The sequence below is a fragment of the Adiantum capillus-veneris genome, chromosome 13, assembly GCF_014529385.1.
Source record: "Adiantum capillus-veneris isolate H3 chromosome 13, ASM1452938v2, whole genome shotgun sequence".
Lineage (NCBI taxonomy): Eukaryota > Viridiplantae > Streptophyta > Polypodiopsida > Polypodiales > Pteridaceae > Adiantum > Adiantum capillus-veneris.
The window spans coordinates 93,160,234-93,180,691 of record NC_140943.1 but is presented as its reverse complement, the minus strand read 5'-3'; the positions used below and the strand labels follow the sequence as shown (position 1 = coordinate 93,180,691).

The window sequence follows — 20,458 nt, the reverse complement described above, 5'->3', positions numbered from 1 at the left end:
AGCATCCCTAGTGCAAGTATGCTACTCCTGGTTCTAACCGCAAGCAAGCGTACAGTGTAGCCAAAAGCACCCATCCATATTGAACTTGTTTTTGAAGATCTGTGGAATCTCCTGGATCAGACACCATTGAGAGCACATAGCACTAATGAGTCCCACAATAGACTAAAGCTTCACCTCAAAAGTAGTGCAACATCCTCATCCCATAAAAATTTGGCAACTTTAGCTCGTTGCCAGCAAGCATACAAGAGCTCTGACTCCCTTTTATTGGCATCAATAACATTACTGACATTATTATCAATAGAAGAGTATCCAAACCCAACCATAGTTGGTACACTGCCCCAAAATGTAGAGGAAACTATGCCCTTCCTACAATAACCATGATGATTTAGAGTCATCACCCCCTCTGACTGCATATTCATCACGAACCTTTGAACAACTTGTACCTATATCAGAGGCGTCCTTGATTGGGATTCCGGCTTGATCATAAAAAACAGCTTCTACCTATAGATCTTCATCCACAACGCCCTCTATTGGACTGGTAGAGCCCTGAAAATCTTCATCATCTATCAAAGAGCTAGACATTGTTTCCTATTGTAGCTCATGATAAGAAAGCATACAAGGAAAAACTCTTTGCACATCCCGCACTTGTGAAGGTTCTTCTTGCACCCCCTCTGAATAACCATATACATCAAAAGCCTTCTATATTATCATGCTCATCTCCTTCAGATCCAGCCAAGAAACCATTAATAGTAGCATCTTCTTCTTCTTGTTCTGTGACATCAGCACCTGTAAACATGTTGTCAACAATAAACAAAGACTCATTTGCATTTTCATGCACATCCTGTGTTGTCTCCACAATTTCTTGCACTTCATCAATTACCGTATATATAACTTTATCTGTGCAATCGTCTTCAACAAACATGTTGTCCTCTATGGTTTCACATGCTTCCATGATACTGAAAAATCCAATAACACCTTGTAAAGATTCTTCTTGAGCTCCTAGATGACAACCCATGCCAAGGTCGCTAGCTTGCGAAACACTTGCCGCACAATCTCTACCTTCACTGGAGCCACTAATGGAGGTAACTGTCATGTGAGCAATCTTTGGAAAATTTCCATCAATTTTGTTTTAGCATCAAATTCATTATTTGCCTCTATTAGATTACCCAAAACATGGTTCTCTGGGACTAAATCTGCTACTTCCAAAGCTCCATCTACTTTAGCTTTGCTTCTTGCATAAATCTGTTCCAAAAATTGATCATAGCTAAGGAACTGCATCTGATCCTCATCACCTTTACTGAAGATAATTTGGCTTTGCCCATTAATCTGCTTCATTTCCAAGTCCAAAATCCTTGATCTTTCATAAATAAATCCATCTGCAAAATAGTCCCACTGTATGGAATATGTTTCTGGCAGCTCCCGAACCTTATCTTTGAACTCGAAGCTTACAACTTCTTCAAAAGCTGCAATCATCCAATCTTCTAGAACCCTTCGACTCTTCATCTCGGCTTCATACCATGCAAGAAAACCCTTTGGATCATGTCCTTGGAAAACACAACACTGGTCATACATGGCATCAAGTGCCATCTCCACCGCACCATCAATTTGTCTTTTCGTCTTCATGGTTTCCAGTTCAAGCAGATATCCCTAAACCAATTGGAGCATCTTTGAAAAATCTGGAAAAGTTTCCATCAACCCTTTGAATTTAACTCTTCAATAAAATTCATCAACTGTCCAGAAATCCCAGAAACCAACCCGCTCGCTGCTGCCCCCGCTCATCCCCCTCGCGCAAGCTCTGCCCCCCCCCCCCCCCCCCCTCTCTCGCCATCGCTCGCCCCCCAACTCCCAGCGCGCTGCCTGTGTTCTGCCCCAGCGCGCAGATTCAGCGCGCACCACTGCAGCCCGCCCCAGCCTCTACCCGCCGCGCTTCAGCTCGCCCGCCCCTGCTTTGCAATCCCAATCCCTCCGCATCGCTTCCCCCCGCCCCCTCGCCCCGGGTCTAGCTAGGCTGAAAACCTCAATCTTCTTGGCGTTCTTGGCGTGCTCGGCCAGCAGAGGGCCACCTCTCATCTTCGTCCTCCCGCCCTTCTCCACGGCAGCAGACACTAATGGACGCTCATGCTCCACCTCAGAGGGACTCTCAGAAAGCCGTTGAGCCCTCCATTCGACTTGCTCTATCACTGACAGAGCAAGCAAGCCTAGCCGCAGAGGTGGAACGCCTTCAAGCGACTTCCATCATCTGCAAGATTCTCGGCACCAAACATAGCAGAGGAGAGCTGCATGATCTTCTCCAGGCCCGCCTTCTCGCAGAGGTGGGTAAGACCTTCGACGTCCAGTTCCTCGGACGAGGCTACTATCAAATCAAGTTTGAGACCTCTGAGATGGCGTCCAAGGTCATCGCCATGAGGCATGAGCCCCTTGACCATCCGAGCAGTTCGAGCCCACTTTCGACAGTGGAGACATGGTTTTGACCCAGCTTCAAATGTTCTGGTAGAGGAGGCAAACCTTCCCATTTCCGTCTGCTTTCCTGGTTTGAGGAGGGAGTACCTACCACTTTTGTCCAAGATAGGCTCAGCGATTGGGACTGTCCCGGAGACACCTCGCACGACAGTCTCAGTAGCTGCCAAGGCGGCCGGCATTCCCTCGGTACGTGTTCTGGTTAGGGACACCCACACTCTCCCAAAGATCATCTTACTTCCTCGGGTGAGTGGGGGTTGGTTCCAACAAAGCGTGGAGTATTCGGGCCTCCCAAATCAGTGTTTCATTTGTCGATAGATGGGCCATCTCGCGAAGGCCGGTCCACAGAGGAGACCCCGACCTACACCACATGCCCACTAGCCCTAGCCCTCAAAGGCTGGCCAGCAGCAGCAGGCAGAGCCACAAAGTATACAGGCAGAGCCACCCTCCGAGCCTGGGGCTCAAGCAGAGGAGGGCTGGCAGCACGTTCGTGGTCGACGTCGGCACGGGCCACCGCGCCAACCTGGCACTCAGAGTGGTCCTCAGGCTCCTGCCCAGCAGCAATGGGTTCCCACGGGGAACCGATTCAACCCTCTTCAGCAAGACGAGGTCCCTGCTCCAGCCTCCACCTCAGCCACACCCTCGACAGGCCCCCCTCCTCCCCCCCCCCCCCCCTCCCCCGAGTTCCCCCCTGCTTCCGCTCCACCCCCTCCCCCTTCCCCCTCTGCCTCTCCACCTCGCCCTCCTTCCTCTATCGTTCCCCCTCGCCCCTCCTCACCCCCCTCCCCACTTGCTCCCTCACCTCCTCCCGCTGCAGTCCCACAACCGTCCCAGGGGGCAGGGCCTTCTTCAGCTGCTAAGAGATCTCTTGGTAGCGCCTTTTCCAAGAGTTGTTTAGCGAGAGAGGGACAGCCTTTCTTGAGACCTCCCCTTCAGGTGGAGACGTCTCCTTTTGCAGCAGTTCCTCGTGGTCTGACGAGCTTCGACATTCGTCGTCATTGGGATTTCTTTGCCTACGACCTTACACGGTTTCTCGGTGACCCTCACCAGACCTTGAGGCAGCTTGCTTCAGAGTTCATGTATTGTTCCTTGCAGCTAGGGGGATAGAGGCCTTGGACTCGGCGGTTGGCTTCTCTTTTCCCCTCTGCGGTAGGGACCAGGCTAAGTGGACGTTAGACTCAGTGTTGGAGTGGCTGCAGACACAGTCCCTAGAGTTCTCTCATCACATGGGAGACCTAGGAGTTACAGATATGCTTCAGACTCTTTGGCCATTGGCCAAGTTTGCTGTGACACCTCCAGACGCAGAAGGATGTAGACACATTGTGGTTTACTTTTTTGTTGACACGCAGAGCCCGCCATACTATGTACACATACATGAGGACTCCTGGATAGAGGAGGTTGCTTTACGCACGACTCGGTCTACTTGGGCTTGGACTTGGGCTGGACACTCTTTGCAGTCACGCCTATCTCGAGAACACTCCGATGCGGATTACTCCCCATCCAAGCCTGCCTCGAAGATAGCACGGTTAGCTGCTGCGGTAGCATCAGTTCTCTCTCGCTCTCCATGAGGATCGTCTCATGGAACGTATAGGGACTAGGTGGGCCCAAATTTCAGCGTCAGAGGGGCTAACTGCGTCAAGAGCTTCAGTGATGCCTCGTGGGAGGAGAGATTGACCTTCTTATGCTACAAGAGCATCATCTGTGTGAGAGCCGCATTAGACGTGGTCAGCTTTTGCGTGGACGGTATGAGACTTTTTGGTCAACTGCATTTGGACCTGGAGGCATCCAGGGCGGGGTATGTATGACTATTGCGGATTCTTTGCACCAGGTCATTGTGGGCAGAGGGATTATTGTGTCGGGCAGGGCTCAGTGGATCACTATGCAGGTTCAGGGTTGTCTCGTGGGTTTCCTGAACATCTATGCGCCCAATGTGGCGAGTGCACGTGCAAAGTTTTGGTCTCAGATTTTTGAGTCCCTGTCGCAGGCAAAGCAATGGTGCATAGGGGGTGACTTCAACATGTTGGAGGAACCCTCTGACATGATTGGTGGTAGCCATACTACTGTGCATGGAGTTGAGCTAGCAGCTTGGGAGAGGTTTTGTATGACTGCGGGTTATAGATGTGTGGCAGCATTCCAGCTTTGTGCGGCCCCCAGACAGCCCGGCCTTCTCTCGTTCGGACCGCAGAGTGGGAGGCGTGAATCTATCTCAGATAGATCGCTTCTACACTAGTGATCGCTTCTGTGACTTGGGTGGGACAGTTGGCATTCTGGTAGGGACTTCCTTTTCGGACCATGCTCGAGTGACCCTTACAGTCATTGATAGACAGAGGAGGGGGAGCACGATGCTTTGCATCCCAGAGAGGGTCTTGCTTGACTCAACGCTTAGAGACCGAGTGGAGGCTCTTTGGACAGAGAGCTTAGACATGCAGGATTCTCCTGCTGACAGAGTGGCCTCAGGACTTGCTCAGCTTAGTCAACTTTTTCTCCAAGAGTCTTCGGCTCGCCTGTCTGCAGAGCGAGAGAGGAGCAGCAGCGTCTCCGACGGGGCGTTGCTTCCTTGCAGAGGATGCAAGAACAGCATCCAGACAGTCCTTGGTTGGAGGAGCAGTTAAAGCAAGCTCGTCAGGAGCTCATCACCACAAAGGAGACGCACCATGAGTTTGCTTTCCATCGACAGGCATCTCAGTGGACCCATTTGGGTGACAGAGTGACAAGCGCTTTCTTTGAGGCAATGGGACCTCGGCATTCGCATGCCAAGGTCAGTCAGTTGAGGAGGCCTGACGGGTCAGTTGATTCAGAGCCAGAGGACATGCGTGCAGTTGCCATTGATTTCTACCATGATCTACTGTCTGCAGAGCCTCAGCCAGAAGGTCAAGATGCATGCAGAGAGCAGGTGTGGGCACAGATGCCTTGTCTTGTGACTGAGGAGATGCGCCAGAGGCTTGAGCTGCCTCTTCAGCTAGAGGAGCTACACACGGCTCTTTGCACACCCCCCCGTGGTAGCTGTCCACGTGAGGATGGCTTGACTCCCAGTTTTTTCTTGGAGTACTGGGACTTTCTTGGCTCGGATCTCTGTAGTGCTTTTCAGTACATCCTGCACACAAGAGAGATGCTTGACAGCATGAGTGAGGGCCTGATTTACCTCATTCCCAAAGAGGGTGGCTCCTTGGATGAGATTCCACAGTGGTGCCCCATCACCATCCTCAACTTAGCCTACAAAATTCTTGCCAAGGCTCTGAGTTTAAGGATTCAGCCACTTCTAGAGAGCATTATACATGGGACTCAGACAGGTTTTGTCAAGAAGCGTAGTATCCTTGACAACATCTTTACTTTTTGGGAGGCTTCTACCCTCGCGTGGCTCTGCGATGAGGATCTAGTGATAATTCTTCTCGATTTTGAGAAGGCTACGACAAAGTTGACTGGGACTTTCTGGAGGGCCCTCTTCGCAGGATGGGCTTCTTGGATGCTTGGATCAGAGGGGTGTCAGCTTTGTACAAACGCGCACACAGTCAAGTACTTTTGTCAGGAGGTAGAGGTGATCGTTTCATGCTCATACATTCGGTCAGACACGGCTGCCCTCTTGCCCCCTTCCTCTTTTTGTTCTAAGTTGAGGCGATGAGCAGATTTTTGGTTTCACAACAGTTTCACAACAGGTTGGTTTACGTGGCTTAGCACTTCCTATTCGGGGAGATGAGCTACTGGACGCTGAGTTTGTAGATGACTCAGCCTTGTACTTGGATGGCCAGGAGGCCAACCTTCACAGGTGTGAGCAGACTCTTGAGACTTTTTGTTGTGCATCTGGCGCACTGATCAACCTGGAGAAAGACAGTGGCTTTCTCGGTTTGCAGTTCTCCTAATCCCAATTGGATGCCAGGTGAGGGTTTCAGGTGGATTCCCCCAGGGACTACAGTATGATACTTGGGCAGGTTGGTTTGGACTTGTCTCCCGAGCAACAAATTGCTCCCCTCCTCCTGTCTATCAAGAGGAAGTTGTTACATTAGAGCTCCGCACGACTTTCTCTGACAGGCAGAGTTGTAGTGGCCAACCAAGTGTTGTTGGCTACTATGTGGTACATCACTTCTTGTTGGATCTTTCGAGTTCTTGTATCAGCCAAGTAGAGAGGCTGATCGGGAACTTCCTTTGGTCAGGGCGTGACACTCAGATAGCCCACGCCAGAGTGGCATGGCAGGTCATCACTCTTCCTTGTTCTCAGGGAGGGTTTGGGATCATAGACCCAACACAGTAGAGTAGAGCCCTCCTTGGGAAGTTCATTGTCAGAGGACTTCTTCCAGGTGAGGAACCCTAGAAGGAGTTCTTGCTTCAGCGGCTTAGTACTAGGGTGCCTTCTGCTGGAGGCCCCTGGCGACCCTCGACTAGATGGATTTTCACAGAGATGCACGGAGTTGGCTTGAGCAGGAGACTAGAGGACCGCTTTGTTGTGAGTTTGCTCCGATCTTGGGAGCAACTGCGGCGTGGCCTGGAGCAGCGTCAACCTACTTGCACGGAGGAACGCCTGAGACAGCCCCTCGTTTGGAACCCCATGGTTAGCACTCAGAGAACCCACTTGGTTGGTAGTCGGCCTCATGTTTCCATGGGTCCAGCACGCTCTTTAGGTGACTGGTTACAGTTTTCAAGCTTGTGAGAGGAGCTTCAGGGCTTTCAGCTATAAGGCATGAGAGGGGTGCAGAGCATGTGTCTGGACATCTCAGAGGCAGTACCAGTTGAGTGGCTCACACCTCTCGAGTCAGCAGCACCCAGATGGATGGGATCCTTCACGCAACTGGAGGTTCTCATCTCAGTTCGACCTTGCTCAGAGACTATACCCTCCCTGTTTTTCCAGCTACAGGGTGAGGGACACTTACACCGAGGTGCAGTAGAGGCCCCGCAGGTGGCAGAGTGCTGTTTTCAAAGGATCCGAGTGGTGGGCATCTGTGGGAGGACTTGTGTCATAGATCCCGACCCAGCAACTCTTGAGATTGGCCACTGAAGACTGTGGGCTTGGGAGAGCTGTCCACTGGCACGAGTACAGTGGGATCCTAGAGAGTGGCTTTGGAGGGACCCTTTCTCCTCTGCAAACCACCCAGGTGTCCCTTTCTTTCAGTACACTGTTCGGCTGGGACATCACATACTGGCAGCGCAAAGAAAGGCTCGTCCTGCTGCAGCACCTCATTGGCAGGAGGAGGGTCTCACAGCTGAGTTCTTGGTAGCTTTTTGGAGGTTGTGAGACTCCAGACAACCGAGACAAGTCACTTTGTTCGAGTGGCTGGTTGCACACAGAGCTACAACAGTTGGGAGTTGGCTTGTACATAGTGGTCTCTCGACCGCATGTGCAGCTTGTGACCATCTTGCGGAGAGTCAGCGTCACTGTCTTTGGGACTGTCCTTTGGCACAGCAGGTGTGGCTTCGTGTTCTTCGACAGATGCCAGCTCTTTCCCATCTCGGCAGTACACTTGGGGGTCAGTTGCTTCGTCCACTCTCACGGGCCCGGCACTTCAGTTTGAGCTATCTTCCACCAGCAGGATGATAGTGATGCAAGGGGGTCGACCTACACTCCAGCTTGCCATAGAGCTTACTCCATAGAAGTGGTGCAGTGAGAGAGAGGAGTGTTGGGAAGTCATCAGTGGCCTGACACTCTGGTTCATCTGGCAGGCTCGCTGCTTCCGCATCTTCGAGGCTCGCCTTGTACCACCAACAGAGACTGTTCGGGATCTTTGGCTAGAGCTGATCCATACTCTCAAAGGACAGCTCGAGAGACTCCAGGGCAGCTCCGACCGCAAGAGGGAGGGCAGAGAGGCTTTCCTTCGACTCTGGCATCCTAGGCCTTTTGTCACGACGGTCAAGGGTGCCCTCAGATGGCACTACCGGCCACCTGCGTGGCTTTTTCCTCCTCCCATCTCTTGATTTAGCCTCATTGTACATATGCTGTGTTTTCATTGGGAGAGTCTCCCTATCATGATTGTTGTAGCCCTCTCTTGTAGAGGTGGTTGTAGCCCCATGGGCAGTTTCATTAACTAATAGAAGGATCTTTTTCTCAGAAAAAAAAAATTCATCAACTGTTATGGCTTCTCTATCTGCACCTCTCACCCCAGTCAATTTCGCGTTGGGTTCACCAAAGATGTCGGAGGATACTCTTCGTGAGGTGAGCCAGGAAGGCACGGGGCCTCTGGTTGTGAGAGATGCTAGAGAGAAAGGAGCAGAAATAGAGAGATTAATGCCAATAGAAACCCAAATGAGCACTATATCATCGAAATGAAATAAACCGTACAAGGTATGGTCGACTCATCCTCTAACAATCACCTAGATGATAAACAACAATGGGTAAGGTTCTTAGCTCCAACAATGATAGTCACCCCAAAACCACTGTTTCGCTCCCAATCAAATCATAATCTTGGAGTCTTCCCGATGCATGTCCAAGCCCTCATAGCCGCATGAGCTCGAGCCCCTCAATGAACGTCAATTGGCTTTGGCTTCAAACAATGGCAATTATTCATCCCCTGATGAGCTGACCTTCTTGTCCCAAAGTCCTTAAGCACGTAGCATCCCTTGTCTGGTTTCAATTCCCAAATCCGAGGTGATCATCCCAAGTATTTTTCCTCATAGCCTCCTTCACAAACCTGTCTTCTTCTTGTTATCCACCACCATCGAGAGATCAGAGAGTTTGGAGCTTTTTAGGTTATTTAAAAGAGAGGTACGACTTAAGATTAATTGAGAGATTAAGATGAGAAACATTCATAAAGAGCTTAAGAATATCATAACATAGACGAGAGCTCTTGACGATAGAGCTATGTAATCTTTACAATAATCAGGTGCTCGATTCTCACGGCTATGGCTTAGCCAATCCAAGGTCCAAGTGAAAAAGAGACTAATAAACTATGGGCTTAATGAAGAACAAGGTATGGAGCTTGAGCTTGAGGGCGATGAATGATTGATTAGGAGTGAGAGAGAGCTTTTGAGGGCTATGGAAGCTTTGTTCAGAGCGAGAGAGAAGAGTTGTAACAGAACAGGCACCATGTGCCAACAGAAAAAAACAAACTGAACAACTGTAAGCACTTCAAATAACAACAGAACTGAAAGAGATACACGACACACTAGACACGAAGTGGAGGGGTTCCACCCCAAGATAGCATTGGCCCCAAACCTTGGCACCCATTTCGGTATTTCTTTATATTGCTTCAACTGGTACAACTCCCATGGCTCTGCTCTGCATTTCCCGCGAGTAGACTGTCGGAGTGAAAGCCCACGGGTCATATTTAAAGACCCTTGGCCTCTAAAAGCAATTTACATGAAAGGGTTCAAGTTCTAAAATCATCTGGTCTCCAAAAGCTTGTGCATAGGGCTGTCCGTACAACCTTCCATGTCATCACCTGACAGTGCAACTCGCATAAGTCCGTAAAGCCTGCGACATCATCAGTGTAAAATGCGAGCGTCCGTACACCTGCCACGTCATCAACAATTTACGCAAGGTCTTTTGAGTGTGTTTCTACTTTATTTAATATCTTTGTGTCGCTTGGGCCCAATCGGACAGGGTCCCATAAGTTGGTAGGAACTCTTTTAATAAATTACCGCCACTTGGTGAGACTTTGTAAGTTGGAAAAACTTCTTCTGCTACATCTTCTCTTAGTGTTTAGGCCCCTCGGCCGGAATCTGCAAGTCGGCTCAGTTCTTCAGTGGCTTGACACGTCAGCAGTTTGTGACATCCCCCTTTCTTGAAAGAAGAGTAATCATCCGCGATTATCGTGTATCTGCAAAAAAACTCAAGTTAGCAGATTTCTGAGGGTCATTCCGAGGGACATTCGGAGAGAGAATCACTTTTCTCATTCCAGATCGGAGCTCTTGATATCCTGGTCGTTGACTTCCCAGAAAATTGCATCTAGTAAGGAGTATATTCTCATTTCAGATCGGGGCTCTTTACATACCGAGGCAATCTCACCCGATTAGGAATATTCAGTGTTGGCACATCACAATGCAACACAAATGCTCACATATGCATGTTATAAGACACAACAAACAGCATCTCTAAGCACTCCCCCAAGAAAGATGGTCTGCGGTATGAAGCTACTCAATGACTACCTCGTCACTCCCCCCGCAAATAACCTAAAAAGGTATGGGCCATGAGCTCAGAGGACTGATACAACCAAACCCTCCCCAGACCCCAGCCTACGTTGCTTGGAGGTTTCAAGCATACAACTAAACGCTCCCCAAACATCCCATCTACGTCATTCAAAGGTTTCCAGCATACAACAGAACGCTCCCAGACATCCCGTCTGCGTCGTTCCAAGGTTCCAACAATACCAAAACAACATTTCTCACTACTCCACCTGGGAGTAAATCACCAAGCATTGACACCAGTATTACAACCAGAGTCATACAATTCAAATCGGCACCAAGACAGGTTTAAAACAAATACCATCCATTTCAAACAAAATCCAAATAGGATCACAAAACAAATTCTCAAACAAATTCAGAAAACCGTGAAAAAGCGTTATCGACATCAGTCAAGCTCGAAAGTCGACAAGCCTTCCGTTCTGAACCCTGCACTAAAAATTAGAAATAGACCACGTATTGTAGCCTAATTGTTCTGACTGGGAATAAAGCAAGGCTTATTCCTACACTTTGTAGCTCCATCATTATAATACCATACATGCGCATTTGCATTCACTATCATACTGGATTATGAACATAACGGTCATAGTGACATGCCCATTCTGTGCCTTACACAACATTAACAAAATCTTTATTTTTATTAGAAGCAGCATCTACAATTGGCTACATTTGCCTCTTCTTACAAGTCTCATTTGCCCGTAGCTTAGGACATTGTTTGCTGATATGGCCTGTCACCTTTAAGTAATTGCATTTCAGCTTTTGCTTCCCTGTGTCACCAGAATTTTTAGACTTATTGTTGTTTATGGAAAATTACTTGCACGTATGCTACCCGAAGAAGGAACATTGGAAGTGGCAACATTACCACTCCTCTTTCAAGAACCCACAAAGGCTTGATCAACAACCTGTTGTTTACCCCTATTTTTCCTACATTGAGCCTCCTACAACATCAAGCGACAGCATCAAACTTGATAACTTTGGGTCTGTGTCAAATCACAAGTTTCCAAATGGAAGCAACAGTCTGATACAAATACTAACACATCAAGAACATTTTGCACAAGGAATTGTCATGAATGATCTCACCAACAGCAGTCAACAACTACTTGAGATCTTTAATTTCTATGAGGAAAGTATCTATTTCATCCGTCTCTGGTGAGAATTCTGGATTATAACTGTTTACAAAGATAAGTAGTTTGTACCTCATACAACTCACACACAAATCACCTAGTATATTCCAAGATTTTTTTGCTATTTTTGCTTAGCAAATATGTAGTGTAATAGAACATTTAATAAAGCGCACTCAACGCATGAGCCTGTGGATCCTACTATCCCAACAAGCTTGCTCGATGGTAGGAAAAATGACACTAGTACTAGGCTAGAACTTGCAACATCCTTAACCGACTCAGAGTGCACCAAAAGGAAAACATAAATCAAGGCCCTGCACAAGCCTCCAAACGTCCTTTGCAACCAGAACATGTTGCATCATGTAAGCCACAACAGGGTAGTTGTCTTCATTACATGTTTACTCAGCAAACCAACTGCCCCAAACATTATTTTGTCAGCCATGGTTAGTGATTACACGATTGTATGCCTGTTTTGCAAAAATCCACACCATAAAGGTTGAGATTGCCTAAACAGTGTTGCTACCTCGATGTTAGAAGGCGCGCAAGGGGGTGTTGGCAACGCTGCCTAGCATGCCAAAGCCCTCACCAGTACTATTTTTTGAAATAGAGTTGCAAGAATGCACACACCAAGCTTGGAGCAGTAGGAGAAACACAATGGCAGACAACACAATAGTATTGCTTATTGTACTAGTACAAAGGTAAGCATGTCCTAAAAGGATGGGCATACACAATACATGAGGGGAAAAACCTCCTAGTAAAGGAGAAAAGTGCCCGCTGTCCTAAGCACGTTCCAACATCACTACCTAAACATGGTGGCCGAGCACCTTAAGGGTCTTGTGCAAAAAGGTGACAACTAGACAGGGAGGACGAAGGCCATTTATAGAGAGGACTCTACATGCTTTGGTCCAAAGTAACAGACTTCTGTGTAGTATGTGGGGTTAAACACACATAATTGCATGCCATGTAAACTGTGCAATCTCATCAAGGTCCACCACTGACATGTAAGGTTGTAATGTTGTCCTGAAGAGGAATTGCAGGAGGAATTGAGGAGAGCACGGATCAATATCCTTACAAGGCATTATCAGAAGACATTACACATGTGCACAACAATAAGAAAAATGTACATGCATTTACCTGTGCATAAATACCAGAAGAGGTGCCTTTTCAGACGCTTTGGGAAGCCTGTAGGCAGTTATGTAGTCAGCATCGTGAGCTAGCTTCTTCCAGTCAACACATTCCTCAAGAGCTTGAAATTGACAATTAGAATGTAGCTAGAAAGTCAATACATACACATTACAATGTTACCAAAGTCAACAAATAACAAAGAAGACATACTTTAAAAGGCCATTTCAACATTCAGGAGGCAAAGAAACATCTGTTACCAGAAGCTTTTCATCATTCTGAAGATTACAGGCCCTTGCAACATTCGTAATAAAATCATTGTAATTGTTCTGCTCTGGCACAATAACCGTGTGCACTGTAGGAGGCACACTTCCATCACTGCTTAACACCCTCACAGTGAACGAGGGATTCTTTGTTGACGACAATGGTATTGAAAGATACATAAAAGGATCAAAAGTCACTGAGACTTTGTCACACCCTGGGCATACAAGTGTAGACTTATACTGGCCCTATCAAAAACATAACAGAGTCGATTCACTGCCTACTTCAACATATTACAGCAAAATTGATGGAATTGAACAAACCTGGTAAATGTCCACGATGATTGAATCATTGCGTGATTTATGATTCTTCCAACTTTCAAGGGCCACTTGATCATCCAGCTTCCCCTCCAACTCTCTTGTTTTAATGACTGGCTTTTGCTTTACACGGTTCAAATCTTCATGCAGTCCGTCTAGAAGGAAAGCAAGGAGTTCCTGAAAGAACATGTCAAGTGTGCGATTAGGGGGAGACACTGAAAAATCTGACAGCTACGCAACTTCAGAAAATTTTTCTCTTTAATAAAATAACTCGAGCTTCACCATTCACAAAATCCTGACAGCTGTGCATTCAATATGAACATCAATACTTGGCAAGCTCTTCTCATGACTGAAATGTGTGCTTTTCATATTAACAAGAGAATCAAATAAAGTAATTGGAAACATTTCAGAAATTTCTGGCTGTTTCCAAAAACAGTGGCTTGGCTTGGGTTTTCCTCTTGAAATAGGTGCAGCATGCAACACAGAATTGTAGCTTTAGAACTTACCACACACAAAGATCTGAAAAGCCCTATAAACACTAAAAGCGTTCAGCACCTGAGGCCTCAACAAACCCCTTTTCTAGAGATTTTGTTTTGTTCCTGGAACATTTGAACGAGAAGTTTCAGGAATCCAAAAAGTTTGACTTCTTTGGCAGCACATTTAGGATCAGTTACATGTTTTTTGAATGATGTTTACCTTGTCTTGGAAGAGCTACCATACGAGGCAAAGGCTTGTGAAATCTCTCTGTGCCTGGTTTTGTATAAACTATTATTACACACAGCCTTCCATCAAATTGCAGGTTGAGTCCTCTCTTGTCCAGCGAATTCTTCCCCATTGGAAATGGTAAAGACTAGTGCCTTTCTAACTTAAACTGCACAATTAACTTTTCCTTTCCAGGCTCATGCTCAATCCAAATTTCTCTTCAGTTTCCCTGGTCTCCACCTATACCTCTTCCTCCACGATATCCACCCATATCCCTTATCAAGCCCCAACTTCATCTCTCATAAGAAAGCGAAGTTACGTCCATAAAAGGAAAAGTAGACCAGAACAGAAAACACACATCTGGAACAGCCTTGGCTTATGCGTAGAAGGTGGTCATTTGATACATGTATAAGAGGGCTGAAAGATTTTTTTAGCTGAGACAATGTGTAACCAGCTGTTACGACAAATCTGAATAACAAGAGTAGTAGGGATATAGGAATTTGACTGAAAGCTCTAGAGTGGCCGTCCTTTGTACTTTGATGATCATGGATGACCTCCTGAAACTCCAGAGTGAGTTTAGGAAAAGGCTTGCATGCCTAGAATCTTGCAAGCCAGGAAAGAACGGAAAAAGTTTCTATAGAGATGGATGTGTCTTCATTATAAGACTGGTCTAACATGTATTTCTGGCCTATGAAACCACAAGGGGAGACACTTATGGAGATAAGAGTGTCAACATTGAATTGTAATGGATCAGTATGGACACACCACGGGAGAGGCACTTTCAGTATACAGGAGGAGGACATGACCCGGGTGCGGGAGAGAGTAGAATGGACTACACTATGCAGAAGCAACCTTCAATATGAGCAAAGGCAGAGTGAGAAGTATTCTTTTATTTATTTGTATAGAATCAAAACGTATGCATGAAGATCATCAGACTCTTCGTCATACCCTCTTTCCCTATAGGTGCCTTGCAGATCATACATACGACCGCTTTCCTCTCACAGCTATCCCACCTACACCACCTCTCCCCCCAAACATATAGCATACCACTATTACGATCTAGCAGAAATATATGTTACGATCTAGCAAAAATACATATAAATCATGGACATAAGGCCTCTGCACTACTAACCAAGTTTTCTTCCATATGTTTTCCATATGCATGGAGGTCTAGAAGTATGAAATAAATAAGAGTGACAGCCTTTGACCAAACCATACGCGACCTAAAAACATATAAAAATTAGATAAAACATACCATACTCTTCAAGAGACCTTGAACAAACAATGAGAAACTAACAAAACTATCAAAAGACCATAGAGTTCAGTCAAAATTACATTCCAAGAGGAATCATGATTCACGAGACTCGTGACAGCAAAACAAGGTACCGAATGAAAAATTCCAATGACCATGACTCATGGACTTTGTGGCTTGAGAGTGGGAACACGAAACTTCAAAGTTCATGAGACAAAATTACAAATCCAAAACCTCCAGAAAAACTAGATGGAAGCTAGTACGACGCCAAGCCAAAAAGTGATCATTCTAGGCAAAAAGAAACAAAGCTGCAAATAGAGGAAAAAATATTCCTCATGGCATCATTCTTCTTCCTCTGTATGCCTATGGTCCTCATCATCCTCCTCCATCACAGAGAGTGAAGGCTCGTCCTCATCACCACCACTAGGATCATCATTGTCAATGCCAGCAACACTTGAGCTTGTCCTAGCATGCTCAACAATACTTGATATAGGAGAATGAGTCTCCTCATCTACCTCTTGCTCCTCTTGCAAAGCAATGAACCTATCCACATCCTTCTCTTTGTCGATCATTCTCCATCTTCTCATAGCCTCTCTCCTTTATTTTTCTCACAAGTCTAACGTTGGTGTGTATATAGACCAGCTTCTCTATGTGAGAGGGCTTCAATCTGCTTCTTATCTTAGCGTGTATGAGCGAGAAGGTGCTTCAATCCCTATGACAAAGGGATGCACAACTTCCTTGAGAGAGGATGCGAATGGAAATCTGCTGCAAATTGGGAGTACTTGCCCCAACTGTTTCCCACCATTTCATTAATGCTTGTGCTTTTCATCTTTTACGATTTCTGAGCCAAAAAACCTCCCTCCCACTCATATGTATCCAACTCATCAACAAGTGCACCATGGACTTCCAAGTCATATCACTTCCATCCAACCAATGTTTACCTTCATCACTAGCTTGACCCTTCCAAGGGATGGCAAAACCTGCTGCATGCAAGGAAGAGGGAAACATTTCCCAACGACCCAAGGAGAGTGCCTTCACTTCATCAGGCCGGTTCCTATCAACATCTTCCAATGTTTCAAGCTTCTCCAACATTCTATCTGTAAGTTAATAAATCATCTCCATTGTGTTTCTTCCTCTATCAGCCAAAGGCAAAATTTTCAAGATTGGAGAACAAATGCCCACAATTTGCCTTGCATTTCTCCAAAAACTGGGTCCCAAAACCATGGTTACAATTGCCTTCCCTGACCAGTTTTAGCAAGCTTCAACTTCATCCATTCCTCACTAACAACCATTCTCTTCAAACCATTGTACACTCTATGGTCCAGCAAGTTGGCAAGCACAATATACATATAAGAAAATCTTGTGGTAACCTGCTTCAAGAGCCCCTTTGTGCTAAACTGTAATATCCTTTCAGGGATCTTGGACGTCTCTACTGTTAGTTGAAGCAGTTGATTGGTAATCTTGATTAGCCGGTGAATCTAAGCACGCTAATGCCCCATCTTCAACTTGAATTCTGTAGAGCCTTTACCAGATCATCGACTTGGTTTTTCTTCAGAGCGTCATCCAGGACCTGATTCCAGGCTGTCCATTCTCCTTCATACCATTCCCTTAGCTCATTGACTATCTTGATCAGCCAGTTCTGGATACGTCGGATATAGAGCTGGAAAGAATCTAGGTAGCTCAGCCTCCTTAGCAGGTAAGGCATACATCAGCATTGGAGAATCTGGGAAAAATTCAATTAAGTTCATCACAATTTGATTCTCCTGTTGCATCATCTTTATGGATATGCGGACTAGATGATAGAGGCTCTTGAGGTTCCTCTACTGCTCACCAAGGGTCATCCTAGTCCGTGATCCCCTGCTACTGGTGGCATTGCACTCCAAAAGTAGGTTGATCTCATGGTCTAGAACTTTCCTCGCAATCTGCAGCTGAACCAGCATGTCTTTAATTTGAATCCAAATATCCTTCATGCATTTGTAGGTTGGCTCATCACCCAAGAGCATTTCCAATTGTAGCCCAAGACTCTTCAGATTCACTATGGAAGGGTTCTGTATATGAGGGTTTACCATGACATCCTCCCTTGTGAGAAACCATTCAGCCACACTGTTCAAAACTTGGACGCATCTAGGGTGAGGTGGCAGCTGACAGATCTACTGATTGTGGTAGTTGAGCGACTTCCAGTCATTGATCATCCGTCGGGCTCCCACAAACAGCATCTAAAAGCGCTCCAAGTAAGAGAATGCTGCCTTATCATGGAGGAATTCTTGGATTCGAAGATCCTTCTACCTCCTCAGCTTCTTATTTAGTGCTAACAAGGCAGTAGAGCAATTCTATTCTGAGTCTGAGTCTGAGTTTGAGTCTGAGCTAGACTCCACCTGAATACCATTACCCCTGTTCTAATTCACTGGTGTGTATACAACTAAGGCTTGCTGGGTAGTCAAGTCCCTGGAACCTTAAGAGTGGGTTTGTTGTTGTTCGTGATGTTGGTCCTGACCAAACTGGTTTTGATCTTGCCGTTGAATCTGGTTACTCTGTTGATCGTTCTGGCTGTCTGAATCGGTACCCTGGGTTGACTGGGTTCCACCTGTTGCAAAGCATGGAAGGGGTTGATCATCGCCCTCATCATCATCATCATCATGGTCAGCTCCAGTGTCATCCCCTTGCTCCTGGTCATCCTCCTTTTCTTCCTCATCATCATCAGCATCCTGGTTCTTAATATACTCTACCAGCACTTGATTTACCGGGGCCCCTGTATACTGCTCCAACTTATCTTCGAGATCTGACTTCATTGTTTCTACTAAGTTCTGCAAGTCCTCTATATTCAAAGTCAGATCGCGATTTGAATCCGCAATATTCACCAAGGATTGGTAGATATATTTTTCTGTTATAGCCTGCTTGAGAGTATGATGATTGGCCATTAATGACTTCAAAGCAGCTTTACTTTCATCCAGCCTGCCCTGAAATGATCCTTGTTGCATCATTGTTATGCTCAATAGAGAGTTCCAGCATTTTGGCCCCGAGATGCTCCGCCTTCTCCAGATCGGTTTTGGTCTCCTGAAGTTCAGTCTGTAGGGCAGTAACTGCCGAGCGGGGAGCTTCTGCTGGGCCTCTATCAATTGCCCCATGGCATTCACAATGGTGTTCCACCCAGACATCAAGGTGGCGACATCCGTCTGTGATGGCATCAATATCTATCTGAGAGGTTTCATACGTAATGAGAGGAGTGGGGTAAGGCACCAATGCCATGTCTGCTTGTTGGACCACCATCCTCCCATGCAACGGTTTCTTCTAGATTCTCTGGAGTCTGTCCACTCGCGTTTGTTGAACTGGAGGAGGAGCTAGCAAGGCTGACTGAGACTGTGATGTGTCCTTGCTCCCCGTGTTAGCTGGTGGGGCCTGCTCATCCCCAGTGATCTTCTTCTTCTCCACTGATGCTAGCGGGGTCTGAGCCAAGTCAATGGGCTGGTCTGCGATGCACCCTTGCCCTGTCCTTCAGCAGGCTTGGCTGGAGGTGTCTCTTTTAATTTGAACTGCTTCAGCAGAGCAACTATTTTCTGTTTCTTTTCTGGTGGCCCGATGCTCTCACTTGTACCTGCTCGAGCTGTGCCACCATCTGCTTGTGCTGCTGATCTTTTCGCTCCAGTTGTTACAATAGCCAAATCGTCAGCTCTTTCTGTAGTATCTTAGTCTGTTTCTTGTTCAGTAGAATCCTGTTGCTCGGTAACCTGGCCGGTCTCAGCCCCTTTCCCCACAACCTTGTTTTCATTGGGGTGTGCTGGAATACAACTCGCCCAGTACAAAAACTGCTGAGGCTGAGCACAACAATCCAAATAGCTTTTCAGCAACACAGGTGGGGTTGTTCTTTAAGCTGATGGCCTCAACAATGAATCCACTCTCAGGGTCAAATGTGTCCACGACCTGCTGGATGATACCTGCATCAAACTACATTTGAGTGGCCTCTAACACCACTTCTAAATCCCACAGCTTCAAGAGTGTTCATTTGTTTTGGTGGAGGACATATTTACCAATGTTGTTGTGAGGCACTGAGCAAACCTGCTGGGTTTGCTCAACTTGTAGTTCTAAAAATTATGTGGCCTCGTCAACGGTCTCTTGCATTTTCTCAAAAAGCTTCTTGGTCTTCGCCATGGCTAAGTCCTTGGAACAGTCCTCTGAGGATGATGACGTACCTGTGAGACTGAACACTGAAACTGGAGACTGGAACTAGAATGTATTCAGATCAGTATAGACAAGTACAACAATGAGAGCCAAGTCTGCTCTGGGCTTAATTAGAGTTACAAGAGCGTAAAGAGCTCCAAGATACAAAGCAGTGATAGTGAAGTGTGTAGAGTCGCCGAAAATTGAGTAGTGGGCCCTATTTATAGCCCTGGGATTGGGTCTTTGACTGACTATGTATTGTGCCAGTTACCGCAGTAATTGTCCTTGGTAGTTACCAGTCCAGCCAACCCAACCGTCCATTCTGAATCTTTGTTTGGAGGGTGTTCCTGCCATTCACAGTCCACAATTGAGATTTGCCCACAAGCACCATTGTATTCCACAAGGATGCCCAGCATCTTCAGTGGATTACATGTGAATCAAGTGCTAACTACATACACCAGCACGGTGAATGTGAAAAGTTATTATGTAGATGAGTTTTCCAACTATATCAGCATGGTGGAGGGACAGACGGAGGGCCCTGAGATCTTAGAAACACAAATATATATCAGGTTATATGCTGATGATACTTTCGTTGATTGCTGAGTCACAGGATGGACTACAACATCTCCATACTTATGTTGATTTCTGAGTCACAGGATGGACTACAACATCTCCATACATTGAGAAGATTCCGCACAAATAGGACTTTTTGTGAACCTCACAAAATCAAGGTTATGACCTTCCATTAAAAAAAAATTCGTGGGAGAAAATCACTATTGATAGTGTACCAGGGGATCACCAAGTCTGTTTGAAATGAGCACATGCAGCACTTGCTATTCTAAAGGGGAGATGTTATCGGCATATTCTTAGGAGCCCCATATGAAGGGCTGCCTATTGGACACACTCGTTACACCAAGGCTACTCTATGCAGCCCCAATATGCCATCGGGGGCTCAATTAGGAGAGGCC

The 20,458-nt window shown here is 46.5% G+C and overlaps 1 protein-coding gene across 2 annotated transcripts in view; it reads right to left on the bottom strand.

Moving 5' to 3' along the window:
- The window catches only part of LOC147444451 (ubiquitin carboxyl-terminal hydrolase 10-like), a 105,688-nt gene that overhangs the window by 17,109 nt on the left and 68,121 nt on the right, over nucleotides 1-20,458 (bottom strand). For both annotated transcript variants that reach the window (XM_086527058.1, XM_086527057.1), the window contains 3 exons: nucleotides 13,388-13,558; nucleotides 13,064-13,312; nucleotides 12,816-12,952 (listed from right to left, as the gene is read on the bottom strand). In XM_086527058.1, coding sequence (XP_086383184.1) covers nucleotides 12,816-12,952; nucleotides 13,064-13,312; nucleotides 13,388-13,558 — 557 coding nt within the window. The remainder of the gene's footprint in view (nucleotides 1-12,815; nucleotides 12,953-13,063; nucleotides 13,313-13,387; nucleotides 13,559-20,458) is intronic.